At 38.8% G+C, this 16,320-nt stretch overlaps 1 protein-coding gene across 1 annotated transcript; it reads left to right on the forward strand.

Moving 5' to 3' along the window:
• The first annotated feature begins 4,981 nt into the window (after positions 1-4,981).
• On the forward strand, positions 4,982-16,083 carry LOC134535540 (COMM domain-containing protein 3-like). Its single transcript, XM_063374690.1, has 3 exons — positions 4,982-5,264; positions 10,350-10,624; positions 15,802-16,083. Exons 1-3 carry the CDS (start codon positions 5,138-5,140, stop codon positions 15,979-15,981), a joined length of 582 nt encoding a protein of 193 aa, XP_063230760.1. The 5' UTR covers positions 4,982-5,137; the 3' UTR covers positions 15,982-16,083.
• Positions 16,084-16,320: the final 237 nt, after the last annotated feature.

A 16,320-nucleotide genomic window follows, 5' to 3' on the forward strand; every position in this document is an offset into this window, starting at 1 on the left:
CCTCGTCCTCGAACACCACGGCTGGATCAGGATGCCTAGACAACTCGTCTGCCAATTGATTTGTCTTCCCTGGCACATGTTCGACCTGAAAATCGAAGTCATGGCCCAGCGTGTGAATTTAGACTTCCTCCCTTGCATCGAGTTCAACCATTTCAGGCATTGATTGTCCGTACGAAGCACAAACGACCTCCCCTCTAAGTGGTGACGGTACCTGCCTACCGCCCACACCACTGCCAGGCACTCTTGTTCGTTGACATCATACTTGCGAGCAGCAGGCCCGAACTTAGCACTTGCATACTCCAGGACCCGCCGCTCGCCCTCGGGCCCAAGCTGGTAGAGCACGGCCCCCATGCCCACCTGACTAGCGTCTGTCTGGAGGTACAGGGGCTCCTCCGGCCTCAGCCTGGCCAGCATATGACCCTCACGAAACAGGGCCTTGACAGCAGTCAGCGCCTGGTCCGCAGCTTTTGTCCAACGGTACTTGGTTTTGGGGGACAACAGATCAGTCAGTGGTCCAGTTACTGTGGAAAAATTTGGAATAAATGTCCTGAGCCAATTTAATCGCTGGAGCTGCTTCCTCGTCCGGGGTACTGGCTTGGCCTCGATGAGATCTAAGTGCTCGGGGAGGGGGCGGCACCCATCCCCGTCAACGATGTGGCCGAGGAACTGGATTTCCTCCGCCCCGATGTGGCATTTCTTTGGCGCACAGGTCAGACCATGTCTAGCCAGTCGCTCGAGAACCATGGCGAGGTGTTGCGCATGGTCCTCCCACGTGTCCGACCAGATGATGACATCGTCCAAGTAGGCAGTCACAAACTTTCCCACATACCCGTCAAGGACTCTGACCATCATTGTCTGGAACGTCGCGGGGGCGTCCATCAGCCCGAACGGCATGGCGCAGAACTGAAATCTGCGGCCATAGGGGGCGGTGAAGGCAGTCTTTCGTCGATCCTCCAGGCGCACCGGCACCTGCAATTACCCGGACTTCAGATCTAAGGAGGAGAAAATCTTGGCCTTGCCCAGACCGGCTAAAGCGTCTGTGATGTTTATCAAGGGTGGAGGGGTTGGAATTGTGACCGAGTTCACCGGTTTAAAGTTCACACAAAACCTCAGGGTCCCGTCTTTTTTCTTTGCCAACACTACCCGACTATTGTAGGGTGAGTCACTGGGTTCAATTACCCCGTTTCTTAACATTTCACTAATCTGTTCCTCAATTACCTGCCGTGCCCCGTGCTCAGTGTCATGTGGCTTCACGAAGACGGGTGTGTGGGGCCTGGTGGGTATGGTGTGTTCGGCATAGGTGGTGCGGCGCAGCATGTCCGTTGCCGCAAACACCCGTGGTTGCTGCGCGAGCACGTCCTCAAACAGCGACACAAACTCTGGAGGCACGCTATTGTTAATGTCCCCTAGACTAATGGGCGGGGAGGACTGGGGTGCAGCTCGCACGCCGATTCGGTACAGAGTACGTCTGCCCTGCCGACCCACATGCACCTTACCTTCGCTGACGTCTATTGCCGCGTCTTCCTGTATCAACCAAGGTAGGCCGAGTATCAGGTCCTCTCTCAGTCCCGGAATCACCAAGGCTGTGGTCTGACTCGATTTATCACGAACACCGATGATTACCTTGGCGCACCCAGACATGGGTGCGCAAACTCCCTGCGTTGCCAGCTGGACGTTCCCCTCGTACGGCTCCACGTCCCCCTCCGGCACCAGGTGAGCGGCAACAAAGGTCTGGCTGGCCGCCGTGTCCACCAGGGCTCGAACAGGGCGCCCGTTCAAGTGGACTGGCACCCGGAGGAGCTCGGCTGCGTCGTCCCCCAGCTGTCCGAGACGCGGAGACGCGGCCCCGTGTCTGCCAGGAACGGCCGGGACGTCCGGTTGACCGGGCTGCTCGTCGGCGACATCAGCTGATCCGGCGTTGATGGCTGGTGCCCTCGGTGTGCTGGTAGCTCTGGGTGTGATGATCGGCGTCGTCTCCTCGGAGACTCTAGTGGTGGTGTCCAGGTCCTCCCTCGGCGATTCCTCATGCTGATTGGTCCGTGTCGGCGTAGTTCTGCCCCGCTGCTTCCGCCCGTCCGGTTGTGCTGAGTTGTCCGGGCACTCTGGTGTCGACGTGACAGTTGTCCGGGGCCTAACTGTCCGTGCGCCTCTTCCCCGCACTTCTGTCCTGCCCTCCCGCTGTTCGCATTCCCCGCGCCGCCGTGCTGGTGTTCCCTGTGGTGACTCTCGTGACTCAGTCAAGCTGAAACTCCGGGAACAGTGGTTGACTGTATCACTGTTCCCTACTGGAAGTTTCCCGGCTGGCGCCCCTCGTCTGCCATTTTCTTCCACACACGGTTTCTGGTCGGGCAATCTACGTGCCAATGATACTCTTCCGCGGCACAGTACAGACACCTAGGTGGTCGGCCGCCAGTCGTGCGCCGGTCGACGCGGCGCTCCTCCTGACGTGTCGCCGGGTCGTGTCTAGCCACCGATCTTGCCTGTGATTGACACGGAGGGGGTGGGGCCACGTAAGGGACAACTGCCCAGGTCTCTTCCCGATTTTCCTGTTCCGCGACACCAGATCTCTGCGCAATGTCTTTCGCAGCATTCCCGCACCTAATTGCCTGTAAGTCCCCTTCTACACTGCGCGCGAGCTCCACAAACTCCCACAAATCTAGTCCGATCGCACTGCGCAAAAACGGCCTCAAAGTTGGATGCAACTGTTCGCAGATCATTGGCAACACTGCACTCAACGGTCCATTTGTGCCTAAACGTCGGTACAGGGACACTTTTCTATGAATAAATGCCTCCGCGCTTTCCCCTTCTGCCTGCGGCATACAGTAAAGCTGTCGTTAACAACTGGCGCGCGCCATTGGTCCGTCGTAATGTCTCAACAATGTACGTTCGAACTCCTCCCACTCCGCGAGAAAATGTCCGACCTCCGCCCACCATGCCTGCGCATTTCCTCTTAACTGTTCACTCACTCTCGACACCCATCTGTCCCGCGATAAATCCTTCAATCTGTCGTTGCATGTTTGAAGAAAAATCCGCGGGTCCTCATATGCCTCCCCTGAAAAACTCGGTAACAGTTCCGGCACTTCCACTACACGCATGACTACCGGTAATTGTCCGTGCCCGCATTGCCTGCACTCAGTCACCTGTCCACCTGCTCCGCGCCGCACTTCCCCCTGGCTAGATGTGTCTGACTCTGCCAGTTGCTGTCCGCGACTGTTTCCCGTACTGTCCGTGTCCGTGTTTTCGTGTTGCACTGTCATTTTTTCCGACTTCAACGTGCTACTCAAAGGGCACGAGCAAGTTACCGCACCGATAAGTCCCGTTCGCGGTAATCCGCACCACTCGCATTGCTCGTAGTAATCTGCCATTATCCGTTACTCGTCTTCCCGGCGAATTTAATCTCCGCCTTATCTCGTATCTTCCCGCGACTTTATCTCCCCCAGGTCGGCGATCTCTTTCCGTCGCGAGATACCTGATCCGCGCGGCCAGCGATAAGCCGCGCTTCTCCGCCGCGCGAAATACTATGCCGGCGTGAGACGCCCCGCGTTATCTCGCTCCCGCGCCGCTGTGTCGCGCCCGTTTCCTGCGCAGCTGCTCCCACGTCTCACGACTGTCTCCGCGTCTCGTCTCGCCCCGCGCACAATGTCCGAAAAAAAACTATGTCCAATGTCCCGCGCACTACGACTTTTGCCACTGTTCAATGTTCCGCATGCGTAGTCAACATAGACAAAGATCGAAAACGTATTTTGGCTAGGCCACACTAGTTAGGGCGCCACATGTCGTGGTCTGGTCGACTAGTTCCTGACAATGCTGCTGTACTGCCGGCTACTCAGGGTTCGGTAGAGAGGGGGTTCAGGCCGCGTGGCCGAGGAACTTAGTCTCCAGAGATGAAATGAAAAAAATTCTAATAAAATTTGATGGTCCTTTATGCACAAGACCCCGAACACTTTACATGGGGCTGCCACGTTTCCGCCTGTGACTAATTCGAGGTGGGTCGAAACCCGGTTCCGCGCGCTGATCCAGTTAAGAAAATTACGGGACATCCCGCCCGTGATGACTATCACTCCCACGGTAAAGAATATACTCCTTAAGACCCGCGCGTGATAGGATGTCTGTCTGACTGTATTCTGCACAGGCCAGAAAGAAATTAAAAGAAAAAATAACACAGAACCTAAGACTGCGAATGGTCAGGATAAAACAAAGAATCGCGACTAGCCCGAATTGACAACAGAGCACGCGTGTGCGAAAAGTAAAACGAAAACTCGCGACCGTCACTACTCAACGACAAGCTCGACTGCAAAGTATATGAAAACGTCTCCGCACGGCAAAAGTCTAGTGGTTCTGCAAATACTGCGCCCGCTTGCCTCACCGTCCCGGAGCGACGTCCTCAAGACATCCGTCGCCTCTCGTGCCGGGTACACGACTGCCCTCCCACTCTCCTGCCGCGCCTGAGCGCCCGCGTCTCCCCCCTTCTCCACGAGCCCGCGGAACACGCTGATTGGTCACAGGCGGAAGCCGCGGCCTTGGCGCCCGGTGAACAATTAAAAACTTTCAAAATACAAAACCCTTCAATACAAAATTAATTGAAATAAAATATAAGCAAAAATATGTACAAAAACGTAAAACAAAAATATATTTAAAATAAAATAATAAGTCATATCCTGTAAAGCAAACATACGTCGCACGTCTCCGACACTTGCGTCGCACAACACACTCAAGAGATGGCGCTGGCGAGGCATAACGGCCTGAAGGAGCCGGGGAGACACCTGGGTCGACGTCAGTTTCTGTTCCAATCTCAAACTTTGTCTACACATACAATACCTTTAATTAACATTAAAAAAACTTGGATGACGAATTTCCAAATTATACTTTACTTAATAAACAAACATCGTTCTTTGTAACGTAAATTCATCGAATATGCGCGCGCATGCGTGAAACATACGAAACATGCGAGTAACGAAATGCAGTCGTGTGTAACGTTTCGTTACTCGTATATAGACGGCGCACCCGTTACTCAGTAACGAATACATACGGTTTGCTACAGCTCTAATATAATCTTTGTGTTAGATTGAGCTCCGAGAGTCGTACAAAAAAAGGATAATTGTCTTGACTGCAACATACATTTTGAATTTACAGTAGTATGGAATTTTCTCCACAAATAAAATGTGGATTGGAACAATTTGGTAACCCTAATGTATTTTCAGAGCCTTGTTTTCACACACTGTTGGATTCAGTGACGTTTACTTTAACCGGGAATAAATCTACAAGTATGTGTCACTAAACTGAAAATTTATATTAAATTTAGCGTATTGTTAAAAAAAAAAAAAAAAAAAAAGATAATTGTAAATTAATTAGTTGTAGGCCATATTTTAATTAGGTTAATATCAGTGCAAGAACTCTTCCTTAAAAACAAAAACTAAAATGTTTATAAATGCCTGTTTTTTGTTGCTGTAAGTTTTTATAACTATTCTACAAAGTAGCATTGCAGTATTTCAAGTAGTTTCTAGGTATTTACTATTTTTTGGATTAGGTTAGCTTAACTTCATTTAAAATACTGTGAATTCTTTGGTTGTTAGGTTAGAATAGTTTTATTCAAAATACTCTTAAACTGTGTGAATGGATGGTTAGTTTAAGCCAGGTACATTAATTACATATAAGTTAATACTTTTTATGTATAATGCCTAAATTCAATAATTGTTTTTACGTAGGGCCTATAGTTCTATTAAGGCGTGTATAAAAAAAACAGATTTCACTCTCCGATAATAACAAATTTTTTATTATTTTCTCTTAATATGCCTTTAAAATATTCAGACATTACCATATATATAGCTTAAAAATAAAGGAATATAGTTTGGTCCGAATTATATCAGGGTCTTGGTAGATAAGTAATTTTCTTTTGTCATGGCTTTAATTAAAATCATAAAATTAGGAAAATACCTTTTTCAAACACTAAAGACATTCTCTATTCACCCTGTAAACAGTGTTTCTTAATTCCTATTGTTTTATGAGAAATTACTGTGTGTAGTTCACATTAGATAACCTATGCTGTGAAGTGGTGATCCCTATGTCGTGCTCTTGGGGCAGTAACAAATAGCAGAAGTTGTGAAAGTTTGTACTACTTTGTTTCATATTTGCGTATATAAATATGATGCTATCTATACTTACAATAATATTAAAAACTGAACAATTAAGCGTAAGAAATTCTTAATCCACAGTTATGTTAGAAAAGTAAGTTTTTGTGTTATGTCAAAGCAGCTTTCTTTCTGAGTAAAAAGGCCCATTTTTTTTTCAAAGTCATGTCAACAAGTGTTGTATTTCAATGTTTATTTAGAGTATTGTGCCGATGAAAATGTTCTGTTTTCCTGAAAGAATGAATGGTTATTAGATAAAATGATAAGAATCAAATAGATGTTGAGTGTAAAATTTTGAAGTTTTTGGAAAGGATTCTACAAGATTCAAAAAAAGATTTCTTGCCCAAAAAGCTTCGAAAAAATATTATATTCTTTGAGGAAGAAATTTTTTAAAAATTTTTCTATCTTTTGTATGATAAAATCTACATCTGCATACTTTTATGAATAAAATTGAATCATTTTTATTGAATTATCACTATTTTGTATGGATACAAAGAAGGAGTGAAATGAAATCTACAATTTAATTAATAAATTTACTTTTATTTGCATTCATTAATTCAAATATATTTATTACTTTTGAAGTGTCGTGCGCGCTCTATTTATTTTTACAATTGCAAAAAAAAAAAAATTTCTGCTGCCGGGATTTGATCCGTCATCTTATCAATTGGTAGTCAGCGTTGCTATCCGCACATCCATGAGGCCATATTGGAAATAATTGTTTCAGATGTTATAAATAAATACTATTCCATGCACAATATTTGTTTGAATTTCTTTTAACTAGCATATTCTCTGCTGGACTCGAAATATTTACACGTTCGTGGGCTCATAACTATAATACGGTGTGTGATTTGTTGATCAAATAAAAACTCATGACAAATAATTACCAATGTCAAACTAAAGCGTGAAAAGTATCATACCAGCAATAAATATTTAGTTACACAGCTAAAACAATACTCATACAACACTGTTTAAATATACTGATTTACGCTAGTAATTAAAATAATACGTACTTGTAAGAACACCATTTCCTTGTGAATATACTCCCGTGGCGCGGTGCACAACAATAACCTCGAACGCCGCCACGTGCCAGCCGAGTTCTCTGTACTGTCCGCAACATACCAGAGAGATGCCACGCATGCGTAAACAGGACACATCCGTAGTGGGACATCCGTAGTGGGACAATTTTTCGCGCGTGCAGCCAGCGTTCATCGATTTATTAGACGTCACGTGACAAAAAAAAAAAAAAAACATTATTAGTATATCTTTGCTTAATACTGATATAACATTATGCAGTGCTACACAAGTAGAACTATTTCTGGAAAAAATATATTTATGGTTTACATGATATTCGCAGTTTTTGCATCATTGACTGTGTCCCAAATAGGTTTTCACTTTTATGACAGGTGTTTAGGCAAACATTTAGACTTTTACAGCCAAATTATTTGAAATAGTGCCAAAAACTAATGGTGAGTCATGTAGCACTAGAGGTTCCCCCAAACTATTCCAATTTTAGTGTAGGTAAGTTCTGATCAATGTTAGTACGTACTTATTAATCTGAACAAACCAAGGAAACAGTTTGAAGTAAAATACTATCAACCGACTAAATAATATTTACAAATCAGAAAACACTTCTGAAATGTTGGTATATTGCTGTTCGTCCTTACAAATTTTAACATTAATAAAAAAAAATGAATCGACAAACTAAGGAAAAACTTTGAATTACAATAAAACTGACCTAATAACTAATCTTTGTAATGTAATAAACAGCCTAACAACTAAATAATACAAACCTTAGATAATTGTGCAAAATTCTTAAAAGTTAATACAACAAATACATTCTAGTTCAGAAGTAGTAGATATAATCAGGGGGCGGCCACATCTTTACAATTACATGGTAACTGGGTGAAGCAGAGTTTTTACCTTCAGCTAATTGTTGCACCATATTGGTAGACACCCTAAACATTGGCTGAAGTGTAGTGTTTGCATTGTGGAAACAGTTCTAAATCGGTAAATATGTAGTTAAGCGGTATTTGCGAGAAAAAAAATGTTAAAAATCCGAAAATACCTTTATTGTATGCTCTTCGACTTCCTCTTTTCATTAAAAGCGGCAGAGGTAAGAAATTCCAAATACTTTAGGAGATATAGAATTTTTAAATTTCATCATGTAGTTCAGTGGTATTTGCGAAAAATTTTTTTAAAAATCTGAAAATACTTTTATTGTATACTCTTTAACTTCCTCTTTTCATTAAAAGTGGTGGAGATAAGAAATTCCAAATACTTTAGGAGATATCGCCGTTCTTATTTTGCTATACAAGACCCGTGTAATCATTTGACCGCCGCAATTTTTTTATTGCCATGTGTTTGTGAATGCCTAATTAATGAAAATGGTCAATTAGGTCAGGTCAGTTACATTATAAATACTTTGAAACTAACCGTACATAAATAATAATTAATTTCAATGGTTCTTTAGTTTTAAAGTATTTATAATGTAACTGACCTGACCTAACAAACCGGGACAAAGGATGAACAGTAAGGCCGGGTTTATAGAAAACGCAAGAAACGCAACTACGGTAAAAGTCCAACCTTAACTATTCTACCAGCACGTTTATGAAAAACGCAAGACACGCAAGAACGCAACGCAGAAGTTGTTCAACTTTCTACTTCTTGCGTTTTCTCCTTGCGTTTCGGCCTTCTATACTAGTTGCTTAGTATGTGGAAACTGAAACTGTCATGTAATGCATATAAAAGGTTCTGCGATTGTAATTAATCGTTACGCTTGTGTTTATTTATGTTTTGGGCTGGCATTCTTCTAGTGAATACAGCGCAATGGAGGAAGCTGATGAATTTCTTGTTCAGCTTATCCAAAATTTTCCCTGCCTGTACGATAAGTACAACAAAGATTTTAAAAATAATCGTGACTTATTCCTGAAATTTTATTTTTTGATGTTGGCGATATTTCTTGCGGTTGTCGCGTCCTGCGTTCTTGCGTTTTCTATAAACCCGGCCTAACAACTCACGTAAAATTTTTGTTACTTATTTCTTGCGCAAAAATATTGAAATAACAAATAAGACTTTCAAATTAGAAACGTTAAAAACTCACCTAAGTTGGAGGCGGTAATTAAACATCATGTATGGTATGATAACTATAATTTTTTTTTTCATTATGAGGAAACATTTTATAGGTACTTGTGTCTGACTGGTTCACCATGCTTACGCAAACTTGTACACATAAATAAGGGACAATGGATGCTATACCCAAAAATGAAATTGAGGTTTGTTTAGTATACAGCATATTTAATATAACAATATGATACATTGTTTGTAATAAGTTATATACTTTTGTTAAAGTTATCAATCTGGGAATACAATTTCTACATTTATTGCTCTTTAATCCGGCATGTTCTAACCATAGCCAGGCCTGATTACAGCGTTGCTAGCAACAGGAAAAGGTCAGGTAATTTCTTAGGTAGTCAGGGGTTTTTTTGATATGTTATAGCAAAAACTTATTTTTATTTGTACTGGTTCCATGAACACATTCTTTCTTCACGAAGCATTTTCCTCCCATTAATTTTTGCTCATAAGTACATATCAGCACTTTGACCACGCACAATGACTTCAGTGCTATCAACGGTAGAGCAATAAACTTATAGATAGTTGCCAGTTGCAGAAGTGATGTGTGGAATGTCTAATAGTCACAAATTTTTATTTTTGAATTTTTGATAGTTATTGGCGACTAATATCAGTTAACAAGCAATTTTTTTCTTCCCAAATCTGAATTGGTCAGGTTTGCTAGCCACCCTAGATAAGCAATTTTGCCAGGTTAGCAAACATCAATAGGGTTTTGTTGGGAAGTCTTTAACCAAAATTAATATACAGTGCAATGATTTTTTTTTAAAATGAAATAAGCTGCTCACTGGCAAAAAATACACATGAGCATTAGGTACTGTTTTAAAGGGTTGCTGATATCACTTTATGTCAAGGTCAGCAAACACCAAAATCCACAGGAACAAATCCGAATGTGAGCTGCTTGATCTGTGCTGGTTTGCAGAACCAATGAATGTTTATTAAATAGCTCAGACTGTATAATTATTTCACAATCAGCTGTGTGGTAGGATCTGATAAATTTTTTTTGAATTTTGAATCGCAAATAAAAAAGTATAATGCACACTTTGTACTAATGTTTACTTCTAGCATGGCTAAATTATGAGGCGTGTCTTGTAGATGTGTCGCAGCTATGCAGACAAAAAGGTGACTCGGTGAAGGAAGCATACGCATCTGTTCTCTCTCTTCTGGTGGAGTCCGGCAGACACAATGTGTCACCGAGTGAACTCTCAGCACAGTTAACACAAAACTTCAACTACACGGGCACCCGCAGTGCCAAGATAGTTGATTTGTACAAAGAAATTAAGCCCAAATTGCAAGTTGAACTCAGTCATGTTGGTTTACACCCTCCACACATAGTGGATGCAACATGGAGGCTTGATTTTTGTATCAAGGTAATTTTTTTTTGTATTTCTTATTAGATTTCTTATTAGAGTATCTGCATTTGCTTTGAATGTAATGTTTGAATGTGTATATGCACATACACAAAGATGTAATTGACTAACACTATCTAAAATAGCTGAAATATAGTGTAACCTGTAGTCAAATTGTATTTACTGCAAAAAGCACAAAAAAGATTGTGTTTGCTGCCCTGAAATTGCATTTAGGTACTTTGGTTACTTGAGAGCAAAGGCTAATTGATTTGTCCTAACTTGTCACTTTTTTTATATTCTAAACCACATAAAAACAGGAAATTTTTAATGAGGGAAAGGATTGTGAACAAATGATTTTTTTGGGGGGAAAAAATAAATATTTTTAGTGAACTGCTAACTGTATAAAATGGATGTGTGTGTGTCAGTTTCTGTGCAATGAGAACTATGGTGTCTAATGGTTTAGAAAGGTCATGAGAACAGTATATCTGGCCCTCGAATTAACACTTTTTGATTTGCACAATTTTGAAGTAACAACCCAAATTAATTAATACATGATTTAAAGTAGCATGGCTACATCCGCAGTAGCGCTCTTTTTTATCTGCACAAATATAGTATTTAATTTTCATGTGTGTGCAGTGGTAACAGTACTTGTGTAATATTAAATACAATGCAACACGGTAATAGTAGGACTATGATAAATCAATCAGTGGTTCTTTACTTGGGTTCAATCAAATTGGTTGAACAATTGATATTAAGTAGAAATATTTCAGATGCCTGTGTGTTCAGCCAGTGTTTATATTATGCCATCCAGCAAGTCAGCAGCAGCTATAGGGAGAAATGTCAGAAGCATTCAGTGCTATTTGATGTCTTGCCCACCAGGATGCACAATCCTTTTTGTGTTAATAGAAAAGGTTACGTTTATGCTTCTTTAATCTTATTCAGCATTGAATCTGAGCTTCAAAATTAATTACATAACTATTTTGTAACAGAAATGTTATGCCAAAAATCTAGTAGGTATGAAAAAAAAAATGTTTCCATGATTTTTTACATTGTATTTTTATTTGACCTTGGATATTCTCTAAATGTATGTAGACATTCAAAGCTGTAAATTTGTTTTAACAGAAGTAGTGTCTTGATTAAAATAGTAATCAACAACACACTGTGGTTGAGGAACTAATAATTTAGATTAACATATTTTCTTATGTAAAAAAATATTTGTTTGCTTTGTTTACCTGTAATGATTTAGGGTGTTACTAAAATGGGTGTACCTTTATCTATATTGGTAACTAGCTGCTCGACCCGGCTTCGCACGGCTATACTAATGGAAAAAAATTAAGCCATATCTTTCATTTACAGTAATGGTAAATAAAAAAAAAAATTCAGTGAAAATTTATTACAATGCTGTATAATGTACCGGAGAGAAAATGAATAGCACCGATGGTTTCCCGACTCGTGCACGCAACGTACAACTGATGTACCCGTACTTTGCTACGGCAGTCTACAGGCAGATCAATCTTGCGCCACTCATTATACGTGCCCCATCTTGTGGGTACGCCACTGCCGCGCGATGCCCGTTGCCATGGCAGAAGGCATGAACAATGCAAAATCCTGTTCTCATGCAGACAAAGTACCCACTGTTGCCTGGTTTTAACCACCCATGGGATCTAATTTTGAGAAAATGTCATCCTGCGTAACATAAGGAACATTACTGTGAAGTTTCAAGTCTGTAAAATAAATATACTTGAAAAAAAGGGGGCAATTTTTGATATTTAAAGTACCCGCAAAATTTCAACGGTGATGATGACTGCACTAACAATGAAATAGTCGTTAACTTCTAGTGCCTGCGGCATTGTCAACACACACTTTGTACGTGTACTGCATGTTGTATCTAACCCCCTCCAACGCATTTGATTCTAAATTGGACTTTTAGTAAGGATCCCTAATGTTATTGATAATATAATATAGCCTATAGCCTTCCTCGATAAATGTACTATCCAACACTGAAAGAATTTTTCAAATCGGACCAGTGGTTCCTTAGATTAGCCCGTTCAAACAAACAAACTCTTCAGCTTTATAATATTAGTATAGATTTAAATCTATTTGTAGTGAAACCTCTTTGAAAGAAAATAACTAATTGTTTTACTAGTCCCTATCAAAACTACATCCAACTCAAGGCATTTTCACATCTTGAGTATTTTTCTTCTCCCTTGGATAGAAAAAAAAATCCTTGCAAAAAGATAAATTATCACCTAATAATATATTATTCTTTAAAATAACTTTCAATAATATTTAATAAATAATGTTCGCAAAAATGAAAATATTTACTGAAAAAATGGAAATGAAGAACATTCATATTTTAATTCTCCCGAAACAACAAAATAAAATATTACAAAACTCTGCCACAAATACTGAAGATTCCTGATAATGATAAAGTAATGGCAATTTGGACAAGAAAAATACATTGTCTCATTCCTTATGAAATTGTCATGCATGTATTATTTCTTCATGATAAGATTTTCTCCATAGCATAATATAATGTGCTCATTGGAAATTTGGTACATCTGTAATATAAACTAAATAGAACAATTCATCATTTGTGTTTTTTTTTTTTTCATTCTCTTAGTCCATTTTTCTTTGTTTTTCTTTGTTTATTGACCATATTTCTGTTATGGAATATTGTGGTGTATATATCCTGTTGACAAATGCAATTTTTTTGCTTAATTTGTGTTTTTTGTCTTTTGGTGTTTTGTAGTTTTCTTCTATAGACATATATATGTGCTTAACAATGGCGTATGTCCAAAAGCTTACATCAAGTTAAATAGATGAAACAATTTTAATATGTATTCTCTTCTTTGAGAAACTATTTGCTATACTGTTGTTTTCGTGATGTTGCTTTTGAAATTAACTTATGCCCAAGAAGAGTGGAAAATTCAATAATGCAGACTTACAAGCTTAGTTATGTTTCATTTTTTTAAAATAACTCCTCTATAACAAACATACAAAAATTATAGTTTTATTATATAGATGTTTAACTAATTTAAACTAAGAATTTTGAAAGTCATTATTATTTGTAATCAGTAGCATTCCTTTCAAATCATTATAGAAAAATCACAGTTACAATTTTACATGACTTTACTCAACACTTGTCATTGTTCAAATATTTGATGTGGTGAGGACAATAATTGTAGTGCTTCCCAGCAAATCTAAACATTTTTTAATTTACTTCCAACAGATATTACTGTCAATAACTGCAGAAAATTCACCTTTCACTTAGCAAGGCATAGGTACACAGGCAGGGCAAAGTATTAGATAATTAAAAATATTATCAGTTTATCCTTATTACTTTGTGTTCTCAAATTATGTGTCTCTTATGCTTAGGCTATATCCTCTTGTGTTTTGTAAATAAATAATTCAGTTTAATTATGACTTTCAATAAATAACTCATTATTTACATTATTTTAACTACCATTCTATTGTCCTTCACAAATATCAATAATTATGACTCTTTCGATCATCACTGTCACATTAAACCACCTAGGAACAATGCCACAACCCAAATTGTAAACACTTCACTTACATATGTATGGGCTGCTAATTATAGGTAAGTATCACCTAAACTGGAGACTGGCAATACCACCATCTAAAAACTAAACAAACATTTATTTATTACAATAGTTTAGACGGAAAAAGTTAACTGGTTCTAGTGCATTTTATGATATTGGATTCCAATTGGTTGAAAATAATGGAGGGGAAAACGATGATGTCATTTTAGTGGGCCAAAGAGGTTGGATTATAGTATTGGAACAGAGTATGGAAGTGAAAGTGTTGGTAGTACCGGAGGTAGGTTTGAGGTTTGTGTGTTCATTTGGCACAGATGAGGTACAAGGAGAAGCGTAATAAGGAATTAACAGTTGTATTGAGTAAATAAATAAGTATTCTTGTATCTAGTGAAGAGGAAGGTGGTGTTTATTTGTAACAGATATATTTATAAAGGTGCTGTGGAGAGAAAGAATGTGTGGATTGAGATTGTATGGGTAAATGGAGAAAGAACGTTAGTTAGCGTATCGTGAGATAGGAAAAAGAAATAGCAATTGGATATGGAGTGAATGATGTAACTGTAAGAGAAAAACTGACAGTATAGAATCATTGCAGTAAAAACAAGAAAGGTAAGTGGGGTTGAATGGATGAGAAGTTTTTGTGATTTGTAGTTGTCTTATGTGTATGTTTTGTTATGTGTTAAGTGACAGTTGCATATTTGATTTAGGTGAAATATTGATTTAAGTAATCATAAAGTAGATTTAATTTCAAACTAAGTTCTTTAGGGATACTAGTATTTAATGTGTTGAGAGACATTTTCCAATAAAATTTTCACAGTATCGTGAAGCAGACTTTAGTCCCACCTGATGTAGTATATTTTGCGATACCAGTAAATAAAGTAATAATATTATTATTGTTATGGCATCATAAAATGCACCAGTCCCAGATAACTTTCAACTTAACATGAATGTGTAAAAGTTATTTTCTTACAAGGAAAAACTAATTTAAGCTACATGTTTGTTGGTAATCTAGTTAACTAAAAAATAAAAAAAAATAAAAAAAAGTAGTTGGCTTGTTAATAAGTAGGAACATAATTTAATGTTTTGATTTTTAGGACAAGGTTCAGTGTTTTTGTTTTTATTTTTTAAAATGTCTTTACCCATAAAAATAGTAGAATATTCAACAAATATGAAACTAAAATATTTCTTAATACTTATTTCACCAAATTTTTTTTATTTTGATTGACACTTGATGCACAAACAGAACTACTCAGAAAAATAAACCGGTACATTTTTGTTTTTTAACAATGTGCCATCATCATTAATGTAAAAATATGTTATTAATAAGCAATGCAAGATCAAACAATGTAATATTAATTTTTTCCACTCCATTTATTTAATACATTTTGTATAATATTCTTGCTAGTTAAATTCAATGACTTTATCCCTATAAAGGAACTTTTTTTTTAATTTGAGTTTTTTTTGTCAAATTGCTGATCGATTTCATGTTTTAGTTACATTTTGGTGCCAAATAGTACATTAACTTGATTTTGGTGTTATATGTTGTATTAATGTGCTTTGCAGTGTTTTACTGTTTTATTGCAATTCACCTTACAATCTTGTCCCTATTAATAAGTAACTAGAGTTCTGTTTTGTTTCTAGACAAGCAGTCTGGAGCAAGCGGGAACATGGTTATACTTGATACAGTTCCACACAGACACTTCTGACCCTAAAGAACCGCACAAGACGATACGATTTGTGTGCACTTTGCAAGAACTACATGATCTGGTTGCAAAACTTAAAAGTGCAGTTAAACATGTTGAAAAGATAGGCAAGAAGTAGAATTACCAACGAAACCGAAAGAACTACATTGATCCAGATTCACAGAGATTACAATTTTTGTAATTTTTTTATTTGCATTAAACAAATTTGTCAAAGTCACAATTCAATGCAGTTTTTTTTTTTTTTTTTTTTTGTGGATTGTAGGAAGTTGTGTTCTTTGAAATAAAATTGAATAATGGTTTGGTTTGTGCACATACACATGTTCATATTATGTAGATTATTGTAGCCTACAGCTTGAGCAGTAATTGGTTCTTGTTCAGCTTACCTCCTGTGACCTTCCTTGTATAGCTGTAAATTAGCTGAAAGAATATGAAGATTTAAAATAGTGAACTACTACTG

The sequence above is a fragment of the Bacillus rossius genome, chromosome 8 (genome assembly GCF_032445375.1).
Source record: "Bacillus rossius redtenbacheri isolate Brsri chromosome 8, Brsri_v3, whole genome shotgun sequence".
NCBI lineage: Eukaryota > Metazoa > Arthropoda > Insecta > Phasmatodea > Bacillidae > Bacillus > Bacillus rossius.